General features: G+C 36.3%; 1 protein-coding gene and 1 long non-coding RNA gene across 3 annotated transcripts in view; one reads left to right on the top strand and one right to left on the bottom strand.

Annotated features, from left to right (window-relative positions):
• Nucleotides 1–25384, top strand: part of MINPP1 (multiple inositol-polyphosphate phosphatase 1) — a 34497-nt gene that overhangs the window by 2405 nt on the left and 6708 nt on the right. The window contains exons 2-4 of one of the 2 annotated variants that reach the window (XM_020884016.2): nt 1302–1499; nt 5521–5618; nt 10135–10268. In XM_020884016.2, the coding sequence (XP_020739675.1) occupies nt 1302–1499; nt 5521–5618; nt 10135–10268 (430 nt within the window). The remainder of the gene's footprint in view (nt 1–1301; nt 1500–5520; nt 5619–10134; nt 10269–25384) is intronic. The other variant, XM_020884017.2, reaches the window with a different exon arrangement.
• On the bottom strand, nt 4415–16807 carry LOC110131415 (uncharacterized). The gene is made up of 3 exons (XR_002312179.2): nt 16572–16807; nt 14951–15060; nt 4415–4740 (listed from the first exon to the last, which is right to left on the bottom strand). It is a non-coding gene; the product is annotated as an uncharacterized lncRNA (long non-coding RNA).

Raw genomic sequence — 25384 nt, forward strand, 5'->3', positions numbered from 1 at the left:
AACCTTTTGCTTAGCTGCGTTATTATTATCTACAGACAATTGTTTTGCCTGTTTTGTACATCTGGGCTTTGGAGGGAAGCCACTGAATTGGATTTTGTATTCTTACAGAAACAGAACAATGCCTTTGTTTCTGTTTAAAGAACAGCAGTAATTAGATAATAGCAGGAGCGAATTATCCAGATCCACTTAGGAAATTCTGAGGCCACAGAAAAAGATGAGAAAGATGACTTATTTTCCTAGTCAAGATGTTTCTTAAGAACTGTAATCCAATTGCCAATTCAGTGGGCTTGATTATTCATTTCAGGATTTGAAATGAATACATACACATACATAGAGATATTTTCACAGACACATCCAAAAGACATAATTTTCTCATTTTAATTACAGAAACAATATTATATACTATTAGTACTTAGTGTTCTTGTCATAGTAAATTTTTGGAAAAATGATGACTGAAATCTGTGTATTTTAAATATGACTAAGAAAACTTAAAAGGCACCCCAGTAGTTGGAGCATGATTATGAATGCTTTTCTAGTATGTATTTGTTCCTTAATTGGGGAAATAATGTAACATATAAAATTCTAAATGGAAAGTTATGTAGGAGCTCCAATTAGAAAATAAACCAAATCAGAAACATCCAGCACAATGAAATACATAATACCTGAAACTTTCATATATCTTGTGTTGTTGTCAATAGTTTTTGTCCAAAGTAGTCTTTTGTAAAGTAACACAGATTTGAGAAAGTTAATTGAAAATATAAAATACTCTTTATTTAGACTTTGGATTAAAGTAGTAAAACAGAGTCTACCTTGAATTCTCTCTCACCTTGTTATTAGAAGCTTTGCTAATTTTTAGTTTGATTTCTCAAATTTTCTATGCCTGATAGAAACAGTACCTATGTAATACATTTTTGCACTTCTTATGATATTCATGTCAAATCATTTTTTGTTTTCTTTAAGAAAACATTCAATTTATTCCATAGTGTAGTATTGCTCTAACATTTTATTTTTACCTTTGATGTTCTCTGTTTCTTTAGTCTTTTTTTCCGTCTTTTTTTCCATCCTCTCATGAACTAACAGTCTTTACAATTGGGAAATAGTTTTGCCCCATGTCTTTCATAAGCAGTGTGTTTACTTATTTCAGATATGTTGAGGTGTGAATAGGTTTTTAGTGTTCCTTTTTATACTTGAAACAAAATTTTCAATAATTTGAAATTGTCATTCCTGTCAATGGATGTGTGTATACGTATATATGTATATATGTATATACATATACACACAATATTTTTTTCTCCTTTCAGATATGGAGTGTGGACCTCCAAGAATTAATGATAAATTAATGAGGTTCTTTGATCATTGTGAGAAGTTTTTGACTCAAGTGGAAAGGAATGCTACTGCTCTTTATCATGTAGAAGCCTTCAAAACTGGACCAGAAATGCAGAACATTTTACAGAAAGTTGCGGATATTTTGCAAGTGCCAGTCAACAACTTAAATGCAGGTAATGTGCCTGTTATCTTGCATTTGAACTCTGAAATAATTTAAGTGATTTTTAAACTCTAAATATGGAAAAATATGGAAGAATAAAGTTATTCCTTTTAAAGGACCACAGTTGATTTTACATTGAGAAAATAATGTGTTCTAGGTCAAGAAGATTCTATATCTCATGCTTACTATTTTTAGGTTCAGATTTTTCTCTGAGTTTTGTGTAAGTTAATACACAGAATTCTTGATATATACTGGATTTGTTTTTTTGTGTTGTTTTTGAGGGCAAAGTTATATGAAGCTTTAACCCCAAGCATTATTTACGAAACAGAAATTATCTTTTCTAAATTATCTCCTCCTATGGGAAATAGATGGGGAGACAGTGGAAACAGTGTCAGACTTTACTTTTTTGGGCTCCAAAATCACTGCAGATGGTGACCGCAGCCATGAAATTAAAAGACGCTTACTCCTTGGAAGGGAAGTTATGACCAACCTAGATAGCGTATGATGGCATATTAAAAAGCAGAGACATTACTTTGCCAGCAAAGGTCCGTCTGGTCAAGGCTATGGTTTTTCCAGTGGTCATGTATGGATGTGAGAGTTGGACTATAAAGAAAGCTGAGCACTGAAAAATTGATGCTATTGAACTGTGGTGTTGGAGAAGACTCTTGAGAGTCCCTTGGACTGCAGGGAGATCCAGCCAGTCCATCCTAAAGGAGATCAGTCCTGGGTGTTCATTGGAAGGACTGATGCTGAAGCTGAAACTCCAGTACTTTGGCCACCTCATTCGAAGAGTTGACTCATTGGAAAAGACCCTAATGCTGGGAGGGATTGGGGGCAGGAGGAAAAGGGGACGACAGAGGATGAGATGGCTGGATGGCATCACTGACTCGATGGGCATGAGTTTGAGTAAACTCCGGGAGTTTGTGATGGACAGGGAGGACTGGCATGCTGCGATTCATGGGGTCGCAAAGAGTCGGACACGACTGAGTGACTGAACTGAACTGAACTGAAAGTAATATAAATGGAAAATCATTTAAAAATTCTTTAGCTTTTAAAGCAGTTCAGAAGTACATGTTAATGTTTGCAAGGGATTAAGTTTTAGAAAAGAAGTGTGATTTTTTTTTTCCTTTGAGGCTTTTATCCTAGAGATTTTGAGAAAGTGAACAGACATATCTGTCATAAGTTGTTGCAGTGGGTGGGTTGGCTGCAGTTTATCATACAACCTGGGTAAAAGGAAACCACTATTAATAATTGTGCTGGGAGAGCAGGTGGAAAACCAGGATACATGCTCACCTAGCAGTGAGAAATTAAGAAAAATAATAAAAAATTTTCCTGTTTTCTAGGAATGTGTAATCCATACAGCAGATACTGACGAATCTATATATAGAGTATGATTTCTTTATAGTGTGAATAAATTTCCAAGAACCAGTGCAGGAAATGTTGGGAACAAATTAAGTAGACTAGCATCTGTTGATTTGGTGTCTAAATGCTTTATGTGAGTGCATGCTCAGTCATGTCAGACTCTTTGTGACACCATGGACTGTAGCCTGCCAAGCTCCTCTGTCCATGGAATTCTCTGGGCAGGTATACTGGAATGGGTTGCCATGCCCTCCTCTAGATGATTTTCCCAACCCAGAAATCAAACCCCCAGTCTCCTGCAGTTCCTGCATTGGCAGGCAGATTCTTTACCACTGCACCATCTGGAATGCCAAAGGATCAGAAAAGTGAAGATAACTAGACTAGCATTTAAAATTGAGTTTTTTCTCTTTCTTCAACTGGCTATGCGTTGGAGTCATTTGCAGAGCTTTAAAAATTACTTATTTGGGAAATAATTCAAGTACATAGGTAATAATAAAGGGTAATATAATGAGTATCTGTATACCCACAACTTAGTTTGATCAGATTTTAAAATTACACTTCAGTTAGTTGCTTTAAATAAATTGAGGGCCCTTAGGCCCTCTCCAGGATCTCATTCCTTTCCTTTTCTCCCCACAGGTAACTACTGTTATGAATTGAGCATTTAAGTCATCCTATGCCAATTTTTAATGTTTATATTTATGTACCTAAATGGGATATAATTTGCAGATTTTTAAACTTTTAGGAATGATGTCAAACTCTGATGTCATTCTGACATTTGATTTTAATTCAGCTTTGTATTTTTTTATTTAATGTGTGTAATTCTAGTTCTACATTTATACTTATGTATAGAATTACATTATATAACTACCAGTATCTAGCCATTATTGTGTTAGTGGACATTTAAGATTGTTTAAGATTTTAAAAAAAAAAAAGTTTCTAGTCTCTGAATTGACAAGGATTTTTGTGTTCTGGACTTCTCTGATGGGTCAGTGGTAAAGAATCTGCCTGTCAATGCAGGAAACATGAGTTTGATCCCTGGGTTGGGAAGATCCCCTGGAGAAGGAAATGGCAATCCGCTCCAGTGTTCTTGCTTGGGGAATCCCATGAACAGAAGAGCCTGGTGGGCTATGGTCTTTGGGGTTGCAGAAGAGTAAGACACGGCTTAGCAACTGAAAACAACAATAAATTTATGTTTTACTTATTGGGTGAGAGCAACTTTTTGGAGGCAATATTAACATAATGGTTAAAATCACGAGTTCTGGAATTGGACTGTTTGCATTTGATTCTTGACTTTGTTATATTTTTGAATAACTCTCTGATCTTTATACATCACAAGTTCCTTAATAACCTATGTCATGGTTTCTTTCTGTGTAAAACAGATATAGAAATTGTACCTGCCTCATAGGATTATTGGAAGGATTATAATAGATTTATTCATGCAAAGCATCAACACAGTACCTGGCACAGAGTAGCTGCTCGAAAATACTTTAGTTATTTAAATACCTTTTTTTTACATAGAAAGGTGAAGTTGAATGTATTTTTTGTAATTTATTCTTATTTAGAAATGTTGCTGCATAATTTTTTTAAATTGTGTTATTTCAAAAATATATATGATACATTTTTAGGTCAATACTAGTTAAAAGTTATTTACCCCATCATTAAATTTTACTGGTCAGAGAGGCTGGAGCTAATACAGTCCAGATTCTTTGTATAGGAAATTACTTTTCTATTGAAGTTTTTCTTAGTTTTTAGCTCTTTCAAATAATGCAACAGTGAACATCCTTATAGTCTGCTTTTTGCACTTGAGAGTTTATAAGATAAACAAATATAGGTAGACTTATTGGATTAAGCAGCATGAATATTTTACATCTTGACATATACTTCCAAATTTTTCTCTGAAAGTGTAGAAAAATTTATATCAGCAATATATGAGAATGCTCATTTCCCCTAATTCATCCAATAGTGGATATTATTAGTCATTTTGACTTTCACCAATTTGATTAGTGAAAAATGATATCTAGCTTTAATTTGTGTTCCTTTGGTTACTTGTAAGGTTGAACTTCCTTTCATAGGTTTATTAGTTATTTCATTCTTTCTGTGAATTGCCTCTTTATAAACCTTGGCCATCTTCTGTTGGATTATTGTTTTTTTCTCATTGAACATAGGTACCCTTTATGTGTTATAGATGTATTAATTATATATTCTTTACTATTGTTTGACCAAAGGATAAATGCTTTGCCTATTTTGTGTCAAGATCCAGGGAGCCTAGAATGAGTTGCTCAAGATAATTAGTGGCAGAGTCAGGTCGCATAGTATGATTTTTCCCTCTTTCTCTCCTCCTTGACCCTTTGTTTTACCTTCCTCCTGACTCCTCACTTACTCTGCCCTTTTTCTTCTCTCCTTTTTTATATCCTTCTCTGTACTTTCTTCTTAATAGTTATAAAGTAAATTATTGTGTAGTTAAAAGAACTGTTCAATAAATGTCCCTTGTTATTGCTAATTTTCAAGTTGGGGATTAAATCCTTTTATAACTTTATCTCCCCTCTTCCAACCCTCTAAAATTAACAGAATCAAACTATGTTTTATGTAGTAAGTCCTTGGCATTCTGTAGATATTCAGCCTTTGGAAAACTGCATAAAATAGTAACCCACAAATTTTACTCTTTTTTTTCTCAGACTTAATTCAAGTAGCTTTTTTCACCTGTTCCTTTGACCTGGCAATTAAAGGTGTTAAATCTCCTTGGTGTGATGTTTTTGACATAGATGATGCAAAGGTATGTATTACTTTTGGAGTTTCTTTGCCTTCTTTGCATGGTTTTCATTGTTGTTATTTGAAGCAGCTTTTCAAAAAAGAGTAGGGAACATTTAAGTGTCTTGGACTATCTCATAATTTTCTTAACAAAGATTAATTTTTCAGATAGGACCTATCTATTTGTAAATAGTTTGTGTTCATAAAACTCTGGGAAACATTCTTCATTGTGATTTGATTTCTAGGTCCACCCGTTTGAAAACCTACTTAACCCATCATCAAATTCTACTGCCTTGAAGGATTGTAGAGCTAATATAATCCAAATTCTTCTTTTTATAGGGTGAATGGATTTCCAAAGTTCAGAGAGGAAGAGTGGATTTCCAATACCTATTCTTTTATAACATTTTCATACTATATTGAGTTCTGTGCTCTACCTGGTGATGGCAGTCATTCATCTACAGTTTCTGCCTGCCTAGTTGGTATTCCCTTTCTTTCCTCTTCATTCACATGGCTTCTTTGTAGAAGCCAACTGTTTTTGGAGCTGTTCTATCTTTAGGCTTCTTCCCATATCTTTTTTTTCTCATTTTGTACTCTCTTTTTTAAATGATTATTTTATTTTCTTAAGTCTTTAGAATTCATGATACTCTATTTAATTACAGTTTTCATCTGCTCTGTAGAATTTCTAGAGTGAGGGTTTTTTTTTTTTCTGGCTGTTTTATCTGTGTAGCTGTCTTGTTTTTAATTTGTATGTTTGTATAGACACTAGCACCTTTTTAATTACTCATCTTTGCAATGAGTTCAGCTTTTACTTCTCAAGTGGCCAATAGGGATGAACCTATCAGTTCAAAGATAAGTATTGTGCCTTACAATTTAGAGTTTTTCTCTGAGATTCTTTGCAGAATACTTCATGTAAAGATGGATGGTCAGTATGTTTCCTGTAATGGTGTTACTGGCTGTCCAGGAAGTCTCCTCTTAGACTTCATTGTTTTAAGCAAGGATTGTTGGATTTACTTCTGCAAGTATTCCATGTGCTTTGAGGATCTATCTTCTGCTGGTTTTATCTGAGATGTTTTGTTTGATTTTTACTACATTTGGTAGTCCTTCCTCATTTATGGTGGTGGCTCAGGGTACAGAGGATTTCTAATCTCTTTGAAAGGAGCATTTGCCTTTCTCTTTCTGATTCTTGTTTTTTAGAGTGATTTCTGAGAGAAAGAGCAAATATATATTTTCTATTTAAGAGCACTTCCAGTTTTTCATTATAAAATATGTTTGGCATCGTCACCTGTAGTTATCCTTACCAAGTTAAGGAAATTTCTGTTTATTGTCTGCTAAAACTTTGTATTTGTTTATTGTTTTTAAAGTTAAGAATGTGCTGAATTCTTGTGCTGGCATCTAGGAAAATGACTATTTTTTCTTCTTTAATCTTCTAGCATAGTTAATTACATTAGTACATTTTCTAGTATTGGATTGTGCTTGTATTCCTTCTTTCTTACGATAGATTCTTTTATTGACTGATTTTCCTCCTAGTTAATGTTATGTTTCTTGTTTCTTCTTGTATTTCTAGTAATTATTTATTAGGTAATGGACACTGTGAACATTACTGTGTTGAATACTTGGATTTTGCCTTTTAAGTGTTGAATTTTGTTTTATTCTGCAGTTAAGTTACTTGTGGATCAGTTTGATCCTTTTGAAGCGTCATTCTTCCTGAATTTCATATTCTAGACCTGGCCTTACAAAACTCAGACATAAGACTTTACTTATACACATCTTTACTATTAAAGTATGACCCTTTGGCATCCAAATTGAAATCCTGGATCTCCTGGTGTCTGTGGAAGCTCTCTACTTAAGCTGCTTGGAACGTGAATATCTTCTAGCCTTGTGAATATCTCCTGGCCTCTGCAATTGATCAGCCTACAAATCCCATAACTTTAGCAACATAATCAAGGGGATTTCCCCACACACCGCCCCCCCAACTCCATGATTTTTGGAGTTCTTTTCCTGTGTAGCTTCTTCCTCTCTTCTCTAACCTGCTAATTCCAGTCACTTCAGACTTACTAAACTCTGAGCACTGACTCCTTGGCTCAGCAAGACTGCTGCATTCTGCTTGACATTCTTTTCCCCGTGTCAGTTTCAGAGTGCCTCTACTTTTTCATTTCTGATACTCTTTTTGCTTTATTTCTCAAAAAGATTTGGCAAAATTTGTCTAATTCTTTTTATTTTCATTAAAAGGTTTTTTACTTTGCCCTTTTGTTAACTTCTTGATTTAATTACCTCTTTAGCAACCCACTCCAGTATTCTTGCCTGGAGAATCCCATGGATGGAGGAGCCTTGTAGGCTAGAGTCCACGGGCTCACAAAGAGCTGGACACAACTGAGCGACTTCAACTTTCACTTTTAATATTTGTTGGGTTTTGTTTTTAGTACATGGCACTGACCTGTCCTTGCTCTTGCTTTTAAATTTACAGCTAGCACTTAATTTCTCTAGGGACTTTTCTGGGAAGAATGGCTGATAACGACTACATAGTCTTCTCTTGTACCTCTTTTGGATTGCAACATTTTATCCTCTACTTTTGGTGTTGGATCAAATGATACATGAATACAAGTTTTAACATTCAGATAAAGGCTACCTTAATCACCAACTCCAAGTTAAGAGCTCTCCACAGAAAATCTACCATTCTTGTCAGTTTGATGTGTACTTTTCAATCTTTTAATGTATGTGTGTATTTTTGGTAGTAAATGGTATTGTACTGTATTTGTTCTACTTTTTTTTCTTTAGCAAATGTCTTTTTCAAAAATACAGAAATTTACAAAACAACTGGCATTTATTGAACAGTGTCTGTGTGCCAAGGGCGTTTTTGAGAACTTTGCACAATTCTGAGAAGGTACTGGAACTCTCAGCAGATAATGAAGTAAATCTCAACTAAATTATGGAATGCGTCCAAGATTTCAAAACTCAAAATGAAAGAAATCCAGCATTTTTAATAGATCTGTGAAAGGCATAAGGCTCCAAACATTGAAAATCACTGCATAAATTATAGCTTTCAATTACTTCTCAGGAAAATGAAAAAAGAAGATTAACATATTCTGCTGCTAGTCTACACTTAGGATGTCAGCAGGACTGGGCTCCTGTGAGGGCTGTAAGAGAAGGCTCTGTTCCAGGCCTCTCAATGGCTCACGTTTGACCATCTTTCTTCTGTACGTATCTGTGTCCCATCCTTCCCCCATCTTGCTCTTCTCTCATTACCAACAGTAGTTAAACAACATAGACTGGGCTACATAAAAAAATTCCAGTAGGGTAAGAATACGCTGGCTATGACAGGTTCAGAAATGCCTAATATTGCCCCATCACACTAAAATGGGCTTCCCAGGTGGCTCAGTGGTAGAGAATCCACCTGTCAGTGCCGGAGCTGCAGGAGACACAGGTTTGATCCCTGGGTCGAGAAGATCCCCTGGGAGATGAAATGGCATCTCCAGTATTCTTGCTGAGATAATCCCACGGACAGAGGAGCTTGGCTTACTACAGTCCATAGGGTCACAAAGAGTCAGACATGACTGAGCAACTGAGCATGCTTGCACACTTTAACAGTAGTTGGTGGTCTGATCTATTGCCTGTGGTGAGGCCAAGTATTTATTATTCTTAACCTGCTGTTCTCATTCAGCATTATGTCTTGGAGATTTTTCCACGTCAGTTCATGTAGATCTATAAATAATCTCATAGTATCCATAGTATGTGTACATTATAGTTTAATTATCTACCTTTTAATGAAGTTTAGGTATTTCTAGGATTTTTTTTTTTTGGTTCCTATAAGCATTGCTATTCTAAGATATTCTTGTACATTGTCTCTCATGTTCCTCTGTGATTATTATTATAAATGGAATTAATAGGTCTTAAGAGATGTGTGTCTTTTGTCAGTTTGTCCTTTAGACTGTTTTATTATATTAATACATTCCTTCTAGTACCAATTTTCCATAGTCTTGGTCTACTTTTATTTGCTATTTTTATTACTGTTTTTGGTTAATTGAACCAAAGTAACTCATTTTCTATCTGGTTTCTACCTTCCTAAAGTTCTTTAAAATCCCTGACTCACTGTGAGCAACTTTCTATGCTATAATGAATATTTTTCTATGTATGTTTTCTTTTTTCTATATCTACCTTTGCTATCGTCTTAATATAATTTTAGAAGAGAAGGGGGGCACGCAGCTGTCTTTATCCCACTCTTCTGAACTGTCAAGGATGCTGGGATTGTTGGCTGTGAATACTACTGACTTGCTCTTGCATGTCAGTCTCTACATTCCTGTTCAGGTTTGTGTCTCAGCATAAATCTCTGGGTCTCACCCTTAAATGCTTGAAATGGTAAAAAAAAAAAAAACAAAGAAAAAAGAAATGGTAAATAAAAACTTTGTAACTGCTAAGATTCTCCTGTACTTTGTGTAGAACAGTGAGTGATTAAACAATGTAACCTTTTCTGAGAGATCATTATTAAATCAGATAATCTGTTATATTAATGAAAATGTAAAGATTTTTGAAATTTTTATTTTTAGGTTTTAGAATATTTAAATGATCTGAAGCAATATTGGAAAAGAGGATATGGGTATACTATTAACAGTCGATCCAGCTGCACCCTGTTTCAGGATATCTTTCAGCACTTGGACAAAGCAGTTAAGCAGAAACAACGGTAAAAACTTTAAAAAAGCTTTTTTTAACAGGATTAAAGCCCAGTTAAGCTTCTGGAAAATGTTTGATAATGGGTGATTTTTAAAAATAGATTTTGCTTTTATGTTTTTAAAAAATAATTATACTTAGAAAATAACTAGATGACCTATATAAGTTATAAAGCATGTACACCCTCCATTCAACCCAAGAACTGGAACATTAGTAATAATTTGCGTTTGTCTATTTATGTACTTCTCCGTGATTTCATTTTCCACTCTCACCTGGCCCTATTTACTTCCTATCCCCTTTGCAGACTATTCCCCATTTGGTCCATATTATTCCTTAGTCTCTATAAAATTTTTTTTTATTATGAATGTATCTGTGCCCAAATGACATGCTTAGTTTTGCTTAGAGACATATGCTTACTGTATTTTGGGATTGTTTCTTTCCCCCTCCAGCATTACATTTATAACATTTATCACGTTGTTACATGTACTATAGTTTACTCATTTTTATTGGAGTACTGTATTCAGTAATGTTCAATATTCAGTAAGTAAATACCATAGTTTATATCATCTTGTCAGTGAGCATTTGGTAGTTTCTAATTTTTGATGTATTTTAAATAGTGAAATTGTACATGATTTCTGGTATGAATTTTTCTAAGTTTTATTTTAAATGAGAGTTTCTCATCAAAAAGTCTCTTTAACATTCATATTTCTCAAAGTTTAAAAATACTTTTCATAATTTGAACCTTTGATAGAATCTAAACTGTTTGACAAATAGGCCTCCATGAAAGCTTGTATAGTCACAGTTGGAAATGAAAATCTTGTAGTAAAAGATGGTGACAGAAAGACTGAAGATGGTGCATTTGATTGAGTTTGTGGTATTAAGTTTTATATACATACAGAGAGAAGCTGTGTGTGTGTGGATGACTTTAGTTTGTGAAATTTCCTTGGGTTAGATGGGAGTTAGGGAAGAAAACCAGATTTAGTATACATGGTTCCTAATTCATGAGTTATGATGATGGTTTGACTTAAGTGTTTGACTTTATGATAGTGCGAAACTGCTACACATCCAGCAGAAGCTGTGCGTTCCCCAGGCTGGCTCTGCAGTGTGGTGCCCTCACGTTGCTGGGCAGTGGCAGCCTGCTGCAGCTCCCTGTCAGCGACTCAGGCACAGGCAAAACACTGCCAGTATTCTTAGAACCGTTTTCGACCATACAGCCGTGCTGCTTTTCACTTTCAGCACAGTGTTTAATGTGAAATATTCAGCACTGTATTATAAAGCAGGCTTTGTCTTAGGTGATTCTGCTCAGCTGTAGGCTAATGTAAACATTTTGAACACATTTAAAGTAGGGTAGATTTGAGCAAACTCCAGGAAATAGCAGGACAGGGAAGCCTGGCATGCTACAGTTCATGGGGTCACAAAGAGTCAGACACAACTGAGCAGTTGAACAACAAAAGGTTAAGCTATGATGTTTGGCAGGTTTCTGACTGGATGTTTTCAGTTTAATGAAGTGTTTATTGAGATGTAATCCCATCATAAGTGGAGAAAGAGCTGTACTAAGTTTCTGCTACCAAACACTTTTTTGGTAGCAGAAACAAAATAGTCAAGGCACGTTCCCTCTTTGAGATAGGTATTAATTTCTTTCCTTCTTGGTTTTCTGAATGTTTTAAAACCCTTAAATTTTACGAGATAACAGATCTTTGCTGTTTTTTCATTGTTTAATGTTTATCTCATTGATGAATGTGAGGTATGGCAAACTTAAAATTGTGTCTGAAAGATTCTTAAATAACTTTTGCAAAATTTGCTGTCACAACTTATTACCAGATTCAAAGCTTAAGTAAGAAGTTTATCATTGGTGTTTTAAAAATGAGCATTTCTGTACACTGAAAACTACAAAGCATTACAGAGAAAAATTAAAGGTAACCCAAATAAATCCAGAGATATACTATCTTTATAGATTGGAAGATTCAGATTGATCATCTGTAGACTGACTGCAATCCCTGTCATAATCACAGTGGATCTCTTTGTAGAAATTGAGAAACTTATTCTGAAATCTATACAGAAATGCAAAGGATCTAGAAGAGCTAAAACAATTTTAAAAAAACAAAAGGACTTAATAAATACCTCACTTTAAAACTTATTATAAAATTGTAGCCATAAACAAATGGATCAATATAATCAGGTCAAGAAATAAATTCTGATATACATGGTCAGTTTTTTGCACAGATGCCAAGGTAATGTATTAGAGTCCTTTCAACAAATGGTGCTGGAACAGTTGGATACCCATATGTTAAAAAAATGACACTCAGATCCTTCCCCATACAATACAGAAAAATGGGTTATAGATTTGTATAAAATCTAGAATTAGAAGATTTCTAGAGGAAAACGTAGGATCAAGCAGCAAGGATATATTGTGCAGTGCAGGAAAACATAGCCATTATTTTGTAATAATTCAGAGTATAATCTTTAAAAATATTGAATCACTGTTATACACTTGAAACTAGTATAGTTGTACTGAATTTTTAAAAAGAAACAAACAAAATGTAGGACCAGTGACCTGGATTTAAGAGCTAAAACTCTTAGAAGAAAACATAGTAGTAAGTCTTCATCATCTTGGATTAGGCTAAGATTTCTTAGATACAGAAACAAATGCATAATCCATAAAAAAAACATTGAAATGAACTTCATAAAAATTAAAAATCTTTGTGCTTCAACAAGCACTATTTGGAAACTGAGAAGACAAGCAACAGACTTAGAGAAAATAGTTGCAAACCATATACATGTGACTAAGGATTTGAATCCAGAATATATAAAAAAGTTAACACCTCACTGATAAGGTGACACATAATCCAATTTTGAAAAAGGGCAAAAATTTGAAAAGATACTTTACTAAAGAAAGATAAATGGATGGCAAATAAGCACGTGAAAAGATACTAATAAACTATCTGATAATATCATTAGATATTAAAATCACAGTGCTGCTGCTGCTAAGTTGCTTCAGTCATGTCCAACTCCGTGTGACCCCATAGATGGCAGCCCACCAGGCTCCCCCGTCCCTGGGATTCTCCAGGCAAGAACACTGGAGTGGGTTGCTGTTTCCTTCTCCAATGTGTGAAAGTGAAGTCACTCAGTTGTGTCCAGCTCTTAGCGACCCCATGGACTGCAGCCTACCAGGCTTCTCCATCCATGGGATTTTCCAGGCAAGAGTACTGGAGTGGGTTGCCATTGCCTTCTCCAAAATTACAATGAAATACCAGTAATACCCCTAAGTTGACTGTAAAATAAGAGAAAAAATATTTATGTTGGTCTCTGCCCTGGGTTCTAGACATTGGGCTCCTGAAACCATTGTACTCTCTCGGGTGGTAAGAGTGTCTTTTGTTCTAATGAGATGACTGGATGGCTCCAGGATGCTGGCTGTTCACTAGAAATAACAAGCCGTGATTAGAAGCTTGGGATTTTCAGCCTTATCCTCCCCCTGCCCCCAGTCACCACCACCATTGCCCACAGTTCTCTCGAGAAGGGAGAGGGGCTATGAATGGAGTTAGTGATCAGTCATGCCTGTGGGGTCCACGGGACTTTTGGGTGGTGCACAAGCGGAGGAGGCATGTCTGGAGAGGACATGGGAGCTCTGTGCCCTCCCCACATGCTTTCCCTGTGCACCTTTTTCATCTGGGTGTCCATCTGTCTTTCATCTTGCCCTTTTAGAGTAAACTGGTGAGTGCAAATAAGTATTTTCCTGGCTTCTGTAAGCCGCTCTAGCAAATTAAACCTAAGGGGATCATGAGAGCCTTCTATCTGTAGCCATACTGGATAGAAGTTGTGGGTGACCTGGGTGAAGACCTGCTACGTACAGTTGGCACCTGAAGTAGGGGGCAGTCTCGTGGGACTGAGCCCTTAGCCTGTGGGAGATAATGCATAGAACAGCCATCTGGTGTCACAGAGTATTGCCTAGAGTGGGAACAGCGCTCCACACGTGGTAACCGGAAGGGTCAGAAACATTAGGAGCGTGAGAGGAAACGAGAAACATAGGAGGGAAGGACTAAGTATTTTTCCTATTTACTGGCTAAAATAAGAAAAAATTTTAAAAAATGTTCTTAAGTATTGATAAGATGTGGAGCAATTGAAAACCTTATGCATTTTTGGTGGGAAAGTAAAATCATTTAAAAAGAATCTTCTTAAACATATACCTTATATATGATTCATATTAAAATGAAATTCCAGGTTTATTTTGTTATGCTTTGCTTATCTTACCCACAAGTGAAGTACAGTGGGAAAAAAAAATTGCAATGGACTATTATATTAGGTAATAGCTGATTGTGTTTTTTATCTACTCAGAAGCTAATGAGACTAATTTTCATGTCATGGCTGTCTTGTTGAAGAAGATGCGGTAATATAGAAGCCATGGGATGTAGTAGGCAGGTGCTTAGATTTGGTTTTGAGTCCTAGTTCTACTTTATTGATGCTGCAGATTCCTCACTTCTGAAAAGGGGAATTACTGTCCTGACTCACAGGGTTGTTAATCAAATGAGATAATTTCTATTAAAGCACTTCGTATAATGTAGGATACAGATATGGTATTGTTACCATATGTGAGGTCAAAACATGTCCTTAATGTCCTTGTCAGACATTGACACACCTTTCCTCCCCCTGCTGCCATGATTATTCAAATAGTAGAAAGAAATACTTTCTAGTACTTACCTCTTCAAATTTTCATGTTCTTGAGCTCATTACTTAAATTAATTCCTTTTCCATCAGCAAAATAGAGAACATTTTTACTTCTTTTGGGGGATTACTCTTGTATTTGTGAACTGAAAAGAAGATTCATTCAACAGTATTTTAAACATCTACTGTGATACATGTCAGACAGTATCATCTCAGCTGGACAAAGTCATTGCACTTGTGAGTCTTACAATCTAGAGAAAATAGAAATGTATAAAAAAGTCATGGGCTGTGATGTAACTATTTATGTAAGATTGTAAAGCAGTATGGTTATTCCCTTGTGGTTCAGCTGGGAAAGAATCTGCCTGCAATGCAGGAGACTGGGTAAAACAGTATAAAAGTTAAAGGAAGGAGAATTTGATCTTGTAAGACAAAATTTTTTTGGCCACTGCCTCCTTTTCTAGCTAAGAAAGGAAAGTCAGCACTTATTGTGAAGAAACTGGCAGGTACTTTTCAGGTACTGGTTTTCTCTATACTAAAAGACTGATGAGGGATTTTTTAATTTGTTTAGCTGCATCAAGATGAAATCTTCTTGAACAGGTAAAGGGGAAAATTGAAGTTAGAGACTTCTGTCAGATTGCTTTCCAGAAAATAGAATGATACTAACCAATTTTATTAGCAGTGCCAAAATTTAGGATACTTCTCAAGAAAACCAATATATACTCAGTACAGAGAGAATAACAGGTTTAAAAGCCCCAAAACTAATAGACTTTATTTTTTAGAGCACTTTTAGTTTTACAACAAAAATGGGTGGAAATACAAAGTTCCCATGTTCTATCCTTTCCCTCAAAGATCTAGCCTCCTCCACTACTAATATCAGACACCAATGTGGTATAATAATAATGTTTTAACAGAGTATTTTATATTTGTATTTTTTATGAACTGTTCTATCAAAATACTATTTTTACTTCATGACTTTTTTGTATTTGCATTTAGAGTTTATACTAAGCGAGTGTGTTTATATGTATATTTGTATACATATATACAGAAGCAATATTTTGTCCTTAGTATTATCTGAAGAAATGTCTTCACTCATTTCTAGAGTTCTGAGGCTACTTTTGCTTTCTCTATTCCTCCACCCCATATTGAGATGGTCCTGTGTACACAGGTTGTGATCTTTTTTTGTTGTTATCTTTTTATAGGAATGTTAAAGATATTCTTCAATGTTTCTGAATATTTTTCAACATAATTCTAATAGTGTGATTTTACTTCACAGAAAAATTGGAGATTGTAAATAATGTTAATTGATAAGTATCAACATTTTGGTTAAATATAACCAGTCCTCCAGATCCATCATCCTTGACACTTATTAGGATCTTGACCTTATTTTCCTTCTTTAAACCATCACTACAGTCATGGGATTAAAGTTAAAACCAGTAAATTTAGTATTTAAGCAAATTTAAACAGCTATTGCTGTTTAAACAGCTGTGGTTAGGAAAGTAGGTTAAGCTTATTGAATAAGCAAGATTTATCTGCATTTTATTCTACTTTCCCATTCCCCATTATCTGTTAGTATATTTTTATTTTTAGTTAAGATTCAGTAAGTCACTTCCTGCTTTTTCACAGAAAGGTTTATATTCCGAACTATATAATCGCTTACCTCATGAGATCTTCCATTTTGTCAGGGATACTCTCAGATATGCAAATTAATTATTGTAAATATGTGTTACAGTCATTAAATAACTCATTAATCTTTTTTCAACCTTTTCATTCACTATTGAATAAGGGTATGGCTTTTTAAGATTGTGTAGTTCCACGTGTTAACCTAAGATGGCAGTATTGAAATAAAAGTATAGTGGCACCGAGTGTTTACCTAGCCAGTTGTAACCAGTGAGCTTTGTCTTTTGAATTTCTTAGAAGTGTATGCAGATTCTAAATTCTCCAAACTTGTTACTGTTCTGAAGTTATTGTTCCATGAGTTTAACTAGGTACCACAGACTCTTCTAGTGCTAGCTGTTGAAAGATACTGGCTAAAATAAGGTAAAAGTTACTATAACTAGCCTGGCTATGCTTTGAATTCAAATTCAGCTGTCCATTTGTCTTTTGGAAAGACGTGTTTTGACTTTCAATAGACTGTAGGTCTGTGATGGCTAGAATTTTATTTCCCTGGTCTGTCCTCAGTGTCTAGAACATGCCTGTGATACAGTTGGTGCTCAGTATATAATGAAGGAATATCCACAGTTCTGTAGTCATTTATCCTCCTAGGCATCTAAACTGCAAACCCATGTATTATTCTTGACTCTGTCTCCCTCACCTTCTACATCTACTCACCATAATGTGGTATTTTTTTGTTGTTTCTCTTTTCCAGTTTTACATCAAGTTCTTTTACTTTTCTTCACCCCCACTGCTTCCACCTCAGTTCAAACTAATATCATCTCTCTTTTTGATTTTAGCATTACCTCTTAAGTGCTTCCCTGATTTTAGTTTTACTTCTACTCAAATTCAATACAGCTAATTATGTAGACAATGGAAGGTATATACAAAGATGAAGACATTTAAATTATTGTCTCAAGGCATGCATGTCCTATTTTGGAATATGTCTATATAACAGCACTAAAACGGGTAAAAAAACAATACTGAAGAAGAATTGATTTGAGCCATTGGAGTTTGGTAAAGTCTTTATGGGAGCAGGAGTCTTTGAGGTTGGTCATATCAACCCTTAACATGTAACTTTATTGAAGTATAATTGATGTGAAATAAACACATATTTAAAGTACACAACTTGATAAGTTTTTGCCTATTTATACAGCCATGAAACTATCACCATAATCAAGATAATGAACTATCCATTGCCTACAAAAATTTCCTTGTGACTCTTTTTAATATAGTTCCCACCCCTCATTCCCAGGCAGATCCACTGATCTGCTTTCTGTTACTATAGATTATTTTGTATTTTCTAGAATTTTATATGATGGAATCTTATAGGATGTATGTGTACTTCTTTAGGGATTTGGCTTCTTTCACGTAGCATAATGGTTATAGGATTCATTTGTGTTTTGAGTATCAGTCGTATATTTCTTTTCATTTAGTATTTTACGTGTTGTTCAGTCGCAGCTGTATCTGACTCTTTGCAGTTCTATGAACTGCAGCACTCCAGGCTTCCCTGTCCTTCACTGTCTCCTGGAGTTTGCTCCAACTCATGTCCATTGAATCAATGATGCCATCCAGCCATCTCATCCTCTGTCGCCCCCTTCTCCTCTTGCCCTCAATCTTTCCCAGCATCAGGGTCTTTTCCAATGAGTCAGTTCTTCACATCAAGTAGCCAAAGTAATGGAGTGTCAGCTTCAGCATCAGTCCTTCCAATGAATATTCACGACTGATTTCCTTTTGGATTGACTGGTTTGATCTCTGTGCTGTCCAAGGGACTCTCAAGAACCTTCTAGAGCACCACAGTTTGAAAGCATCAATTCTTAGGTGCTCAGCCTTCTTTGTCATCCAACTCTCACATCCACACATGACTACTGGGAAAACCATAGTTTTGACTATACAGAGTTTTGTCAGCAAAGTGATGTCTCTGCTAGGTTTATCATAGCTTTTCTTTCAAGGAGCATGCATCTTTTAAGTATTTTACTTAATGTTCCATTATATGGATATAATGAGTTTGTTTACCCAATTTGTTTATCCATTCTCTTTATGGTAGACATTTGGATCATTTACAGTTTGAGGCTACTGCAAATAAGGCTGGTGTGAACATTTGTGATCTTTGTGTGAACATATGCTTTCAGTTCTTTTGGGTAATTAATGCACTGGAAGGACTGATGCTGAAGCTGGAGCTCCGGTACTTTGGCCACCTGATGCAAAGAGCTGACTCATTAGAAAAGACCCTGATGCTGGGAAAGATTGAAGGCAGGAGGAGAAGGAGATGACAGAAGACGAGATGGTTGGATGGCATCACCAACTCAATGGACATGAGTTTGAGCAAACTCCAGGAGATCGTGAAGGATAGGGAAGCCTGGCGAGTCAGACAAGTCTGAATGACTGAAAAACAACAACAATACCTAGAGATGGAATAGCTGAGTCATATGTAGGTGTATGTTTAACTTTTTTAGAAACTGCCAAACTCTCCCACCAGTGTGTGAGTTACAGTTAGTCTATTTCCTGGCCAACGCTTGGTATGGTAGGTATTGAATATTTTTAACTTTGGCCATTCTCATGGGTGTGTTGGAGCACTTCATTGTAGTTTTGGTTTCATTTCCCTAAAAATTAGTGTTGGAGGATGGATGGAATGAAAAATGCCAACCAAACTGAGAAGTCGTCATGAAAATGAAACAAAAGGTAGGCAACTTCATGTAGTCAGTGGATCAGTTTATTATAGAATAACTTACAAGGTGGGATCAGGATCAGGCAGACAATGATCTAGAATCTTTCACAGCTGTACTTGGCACTGCTAATTGGGCATTGGGACAGTTTTACAGTTAACCTAGGATGTGAGGGTACAGGCTTGGGTATAGGATGCATATTTGTAAGTCAAGACTGGCAGATGAGGTAACTAGTTCCCTGGGCACTGGAAATACATCAGTGAAAGTTTTTATTGTTTGGAGACTAACAGAGCATTGAGGCCACCTGGTCCTCATGATTATTAAACAATATCTTTAACGACAAAACTGTCGATGGCAGAGAAGTGATTCAGTACTACACATCACAGCCCTGGCAGGGACAGGAAAAATGGTTAAGAGCTCAAGATAATATCAGTTATGCTAACAGCCATACAACTAGTGACACTGAGCTTATTTACCATCCATATGTTTACTTTTGTTAAGTGTCTGTTCAAATCTTTTGCCATTTTTTAGTTGGGTTATTTATCATTTTTATTATTGTTGTTTTAAGAGTTCTTTACTGTATATTCTAGATACAGAGTCTTTCTCAGATTTATACTTTACAAGTATATTCTCCTAGACTGTGGTTTGCCTTTTTTGTTTTTATAATAATGTCTTTTATGGGCTAATTTTGCGACCCTTTTGCGGCAGTTTCTCCCGAGCATCTGTTTGGTACCCTGTATATTTTGAGATTTTCCTGTAATGGCTTGTGTTAACACAAACTATTCCTGGCCTTGTGTTAGCACTGGGGGTTCTTTCCAGTTCTTTGTGTTCAGTGCTTTTCGCCTGGGTTTGGATAGTTTTCTCACAGACCGTGAGTTGATCAGGAGGCTGAAATCTTGAGAGGAGTCACTGCACATCTCTCTCCCCTTGTATCCTAGCCTGTAAATTCTAGTCAGTTGGGCCTCCATGAATTTCCAGTTCTGTCTCATCTTCTCAGGAAGATTACCATACTCTGTTTGGGTTCCCGTGCCCTGCGCTGCAGCCTGGAAACTAGGCAGTTAAGATGGGAGAGCTGTGGGGATTTGCCTCCCCTCACTCTTATTCTCGCTGTTGTTGAATATCTGGAAACTGCCTTTTCATATCTTTTGTCTGGCTTTATAGTAGTTTAAGGCAGGAAGGTAAATCCAGTCCCTGTTATTACATCTTGGCTGAAACAAAAGTTATTTCTATGTATTTTTCTTGAGAAAAAACTTTATGCTTAAATCATCTCATTTTATATTTGTGTTAAAATGTCAAATTTGATACTTCTCCAAATGCCTCTTTGGAGCTGATGCTTCAATCTGATGTAAAATAGGATTAAATTCTTTTTCCTTGTAATTTTCTTCCCAAAGCATCTCATATCTCTGGCAGTTCATGTTGCTTATTTGTGCACTTACATAATTGTGGGAATTACACGAGTCATCTAAAGCTCTATTTGATATTCTCAGATCATGTTTAAAAATACACTTTGTGTAACATTAGTTGAGCATGAAACATGAACTAAGAGCTTAGAAAAACCTAAGCTGAGTACATTTAGGAGAAAACATGCAATTATTAGTTGTTTTTCTGGTTGAGCTTTTTTCTGGGTGTTTTATCTACTTTGAACACATGCATAGTCATCAAACCTCATTCAGCAACATAATTTTAGACTTCAGCTTAACTTTCCTTTTTAATGGAAGATTTGATAAAATCTCCATACCAATTTATGTAAGTAAAAAGAGGGTTGAAATTTGGAGAACTGCATTCTTACTTGCTAGATAACATTAGTTAATTCGCTTGTCCTTTCCCTATTTCTAAAATGAGAAGTCATGACCAGATTTCAACCTGAAAATATTAGAATTCCAACTGTGTATTTCTACATAGAATTCATATAAGTTATTCATTTGTTTTCTTGTATTTATACTGATAGTTAACATTTTCTAGGGTTTTAAATTTTTTAAAGCTAAAATGAACCTCTGTTAAAAGTGGTTTTGTCACTTTTTGGAAAATGTGATATCTCAAATTTAATGCATTTTTATCAGAGGAATAGGGCAGAATTAAAGGTACATTACGCCTTTTTGTTCTTTGTTGTTGTTGTTGTTTTTTTTTTTTTGAGACATTGTGCTGCAAATTCTAAAGAATATCATTACAAGTCAGGGATGTAGTTAATATGAGAAATGTGACTAATAGAAGTCTATGTTTCTTGGAGGGTTGGAGTATGCAGTAAGAATGTAAAGAAGAGAAACTACATGATTCAAGAAAAAAAGAAATGTTCAAAGCAAATTATAGACTATCTGCATTTTCCTTAATTTGGTGTTGTGTGTAAATTTAAAATGTAAATTAATCTATTTAGACATTTTTAATGCAGAGCTCATTAGGACAAAATTATTAGACTTCTCTGAAATACACATAATGCGGGAGATAAAAGCTAATGTGGAACACAATTGTAGATGCACTGTTCCTCAGGATGTCAGATTGTAATATACAGCAGAGGGATTCTTAGGATGTGTAGAGTCTGAACTCCCAAAACTGTATTCAAGTTTTTATGGGTTTGAGCATTTCTCTGGGATGAAATCTCATTCCTTTAGATTTTCAAATGGTTTCATGTCCCCAATAATTATAAAACTACAGACACAGTGAGTATTGAATACATGTCATTGCTGATTGCCTTGGCAGTTCCTCCTTTAAAAAAATTCTACATCTTCCTACCAAAAGACAGCAGTTTTTAGTTAAGGGTAAAAAGCTAGTTCTTTCTGTCCTGGCATCCTGAACCTCACAACTCTGTTTATTGAATGGCCATATGATACAAAGAAAACTATGTGGGATCCCAGGTAGAATGGAATGTAGCAGTCTTTATGGTCTCTGCAATTTTCTGACAAAATTATGTGCAGTGGCCTTATATTAGGAATTGAGTACATTGAGAAGTGTTTTTTTTGTTTTTTTTTTTTTTTTTCACATTCTTGCCCCTGTTGTCTTCCCATACTTTATGTTCTCTTGTCCTCTCTGGTCTTTCTAACCCTCCAACCCCTGGACAGGCAGGCAGACACATACACACTCTCTCACACACACACACACACACACACACACACACACACACTTCTGTATTCCCTTATTCAGTCATATACATGCACACTGTAACCCATTGGCTGATGCCAGTGTTTTGGACTTAATCATGTCCTCTTGTTCTCTCTGGTCTTTCTAACCCTCCAGCCCCTAGACAGGCAGGCAGACACACACTCTCTCTCTCTCTCTCTGTCTTTCTCTCTCTCTCTCTCTGTCTTTCTCTCTCTCTCCTGTATTCCCTCATTCAGGCATATACATGCACACTGTAACCAATTGGCTGATGCCAGTGTTTTGGACTTAATCACAAACCAACTTTGCTTTGAATAAGCTTGGGAATAAAATCCAGAAAATTTCCTATGGCATCCATGAAACTTGGATATATTTGAGAAGAAGCTGGGGTTTTGGTTCTTTCAAACAGCAGTTGGGCTTGTACTTACAGAAGTAAATCAGTTCCTAGCAGATAGCTTAGAGGGGGGTTCACTGTGAGGATCTGGCAGACTTCACATCCCCTACAACAGGTCCCCTGAGATTTTTAACTCTTAGACTTGTCTACACCAAGCCTCTAGCAACTTGTCAATTTACAGTTTTAAGTTTTCTGACCCTGGCATGGGTTCCTGTGGAGGTTTCTGTTCCTGTAAATTATAATTCTCTGTGTCTGCCTGTCTCTCCAATTGAGGGGGCAGCAGTTTGACCTGTGACCTCACCTCTCTAATGGATCTAAGATGAACCGTTAAGTTTTCATTTTGTTTGGCTCTTTGTTTTTAGGGTGGAATGACAGTTTCTAAGCTCCTTATAGACTGAAAACTGAAAGTTCGAGTTTTTTTTTTATACCCAGAGTTTGATATTTTCTCAATTGAGTTTCAAACAATAAAGTATAAATCAGTTTACATATTGCTTGCATGCATGTGCGTAAGGCAGAAATACTGGAGTGGGTTGCCATTTCCTCCACAAAGGGATCTTTCCAACCCAGGGATCAAACTCACGTCTCCTGTGGCTTCTGCATTGGCAGGCAGATTTTTTTTACCACAGAGCCACTGGGAAGCCCAAAATATGAGATCCACATATTGTTTAGTCATTGTTTATAAGTGAAGAAAAGCATTCTCACGTTCTTAGCCCTAAGTAGGCCCTTGATTTGAAGTATGTATCTAAGAGGACTGAAAAATTATTAGGTAAATTCTTTTGAATTATGTACCTCATAATTATAAGTTAGATGTTTTACTTCTGCTTTTCTAGGGAGCCTTGAAGAAGATTACATGAAGAATAATTATATTTATTCTAGTTTTGGCACTTGAACCATTAAGGATTACCAAATTGAATTCCAGCTAAGAAAAACAAATAGTGAAGAAAAAGTTTTGTTTGAGTCTAGTGATTTATATTCTGAGGTTTTATCTATTGGGAATACTTTTTGAGTTAATACAAAAATTACTTAACCTTTTTTTTTTTTTTTAAATCTTGTAACTTATTTAGGAATGTAAATTCTGCTTTTTACCCTAAAAATCCAACCTATACATTTTGTGAGCTCTGAATTCATTTTGAAATAAAATCAAGAAGAAAGATTTTTAGAATTGTATAAAATATGGAGGTTCAGTTCAGTCACTCAGTCGTGTCCAACTCTTTGCAACCCCATGGACTGCAGCATGCCAGGCTTCTCTGTCCATCACCAACTCCCACACTTTACTCAAACTCATGTCCACTGAGTCGGTGATGCCATCCAACCATCTCACCTCTGTCATCCCCTTTTCCTACTGCATTCAGCCTTTTCCAGCATCAGTCCTTCCAATGAATATTTAGGACTGATTTCCTTTAGGATGGACTGGTTGGATCTCCTTGCAGTCCAAGGGACTCTCAAGAGTCTTCTCCAACACCACAGTTCAAAAGCATCAATTCAAAGCATCAAATGTTGGATCCCGCCAAGGAAAGATACCCCACGTCCAAGAGCAAAGGAGAAGCCCCAACAGGACGGTAGGAGGGGCAAAATCACGTTTAAAATCAAACCCCATACCCACCAGAGACACTTGGAGGGCTCAAACAAACCTTGTGTACACCAGGACCCAGAGACCCCACAGAGCCTGAGCCAGAACTGTGTTTGAGTTTATACCTCCTGCAGAGGTATGGGTCAGCAGTGGACTGCCACAGGGGCAGGGGCTCTGGGTGCAGTAGACCTGGGTGTGGCATAAACCCTCTTGAAGGAGGTTGCCATTAACCCCACCATAGAGCCGCCAGAACTTACACAGGACCAAGGAAACAGACTCTTGGAGGGCACAAACAAAAGCTTGTGTGCCCCAGGACCTGAGAGAAAGGAGCAGTGACCCCACAAGCGACTGACCCAGACTTGCCCACGAGTGTCTAGGAGCAGAGGCGTGGGGCAGCGGTGGCCTGCTGCAGTCTGGGGGCACTCAGTGCAGCAGTGCGTGCATGGGACCTTTAAAAGGAGGTCACCATTATCTTCATTACCTCCACCATAGTTTGGCCTCAGGTCAAACAACAGGAAGGGAACACAGCCCCGCCCTTCAACAAAATTGGATTAAAGGTTTACTGAGCATGGCCCCGCCCATCAGAACAAGACCCAGTTTCCCCTCAGTCAGTCTCCCATCTGGATGCTTCCATAAGCCTCTTATCCTTCTCCATCAGAGGGCAGACAGAATGAAAACCACAGTCACAGAAAACTAACCGATCTGATCACATGGACCACAGCCTTGTCTAACTCAATGAAACTATGTAGGGCCACCCAAAATGGACAGGTCATGGTGGAGAGTTCTGACAAATCGTGGTCCACTGGAGAAGGGGATGGCAAATCACTTCAGTATTGTTGCCTTGAGAACCCCGTGAACAGTATGAAAACATGGAGGTGGTTAAAGATAATTTTAGACCACTTTAGAGATTTAGTTCTAGTTCATGTTGATAGCATATTTTACAAAGTTTCATAAGGCATTCTTTTCTGTTTTTTATAAAAAAGCTTTCTCTGTGAGATAAAATTCCTCTAAGCTAGGTTTTTAATACTATTCCTTGGCATTTTAAAAAAAGATATAAACTAAACCAAACCAAGGCTTCCCTGGTGCTTCAGATGATAAAG

The sequence above is a fragment of the Odocoileus virginianus genome, chromosome 7, assembly GCF_023699985.2.
Source record: "Odocoileus virginianus isolate 20LAN1187 ecotype Illinois chromosome 7, Ovbor_1.2, whole genome shotgun sequence".
Classification (NCBI taxonomy): domain Eukaryota; kingdom Metazoa; phylum Chordata; class Mammalia; order Artiodactyla; family Cervidae; genus Odocoileus; species Odocoileus virginianus.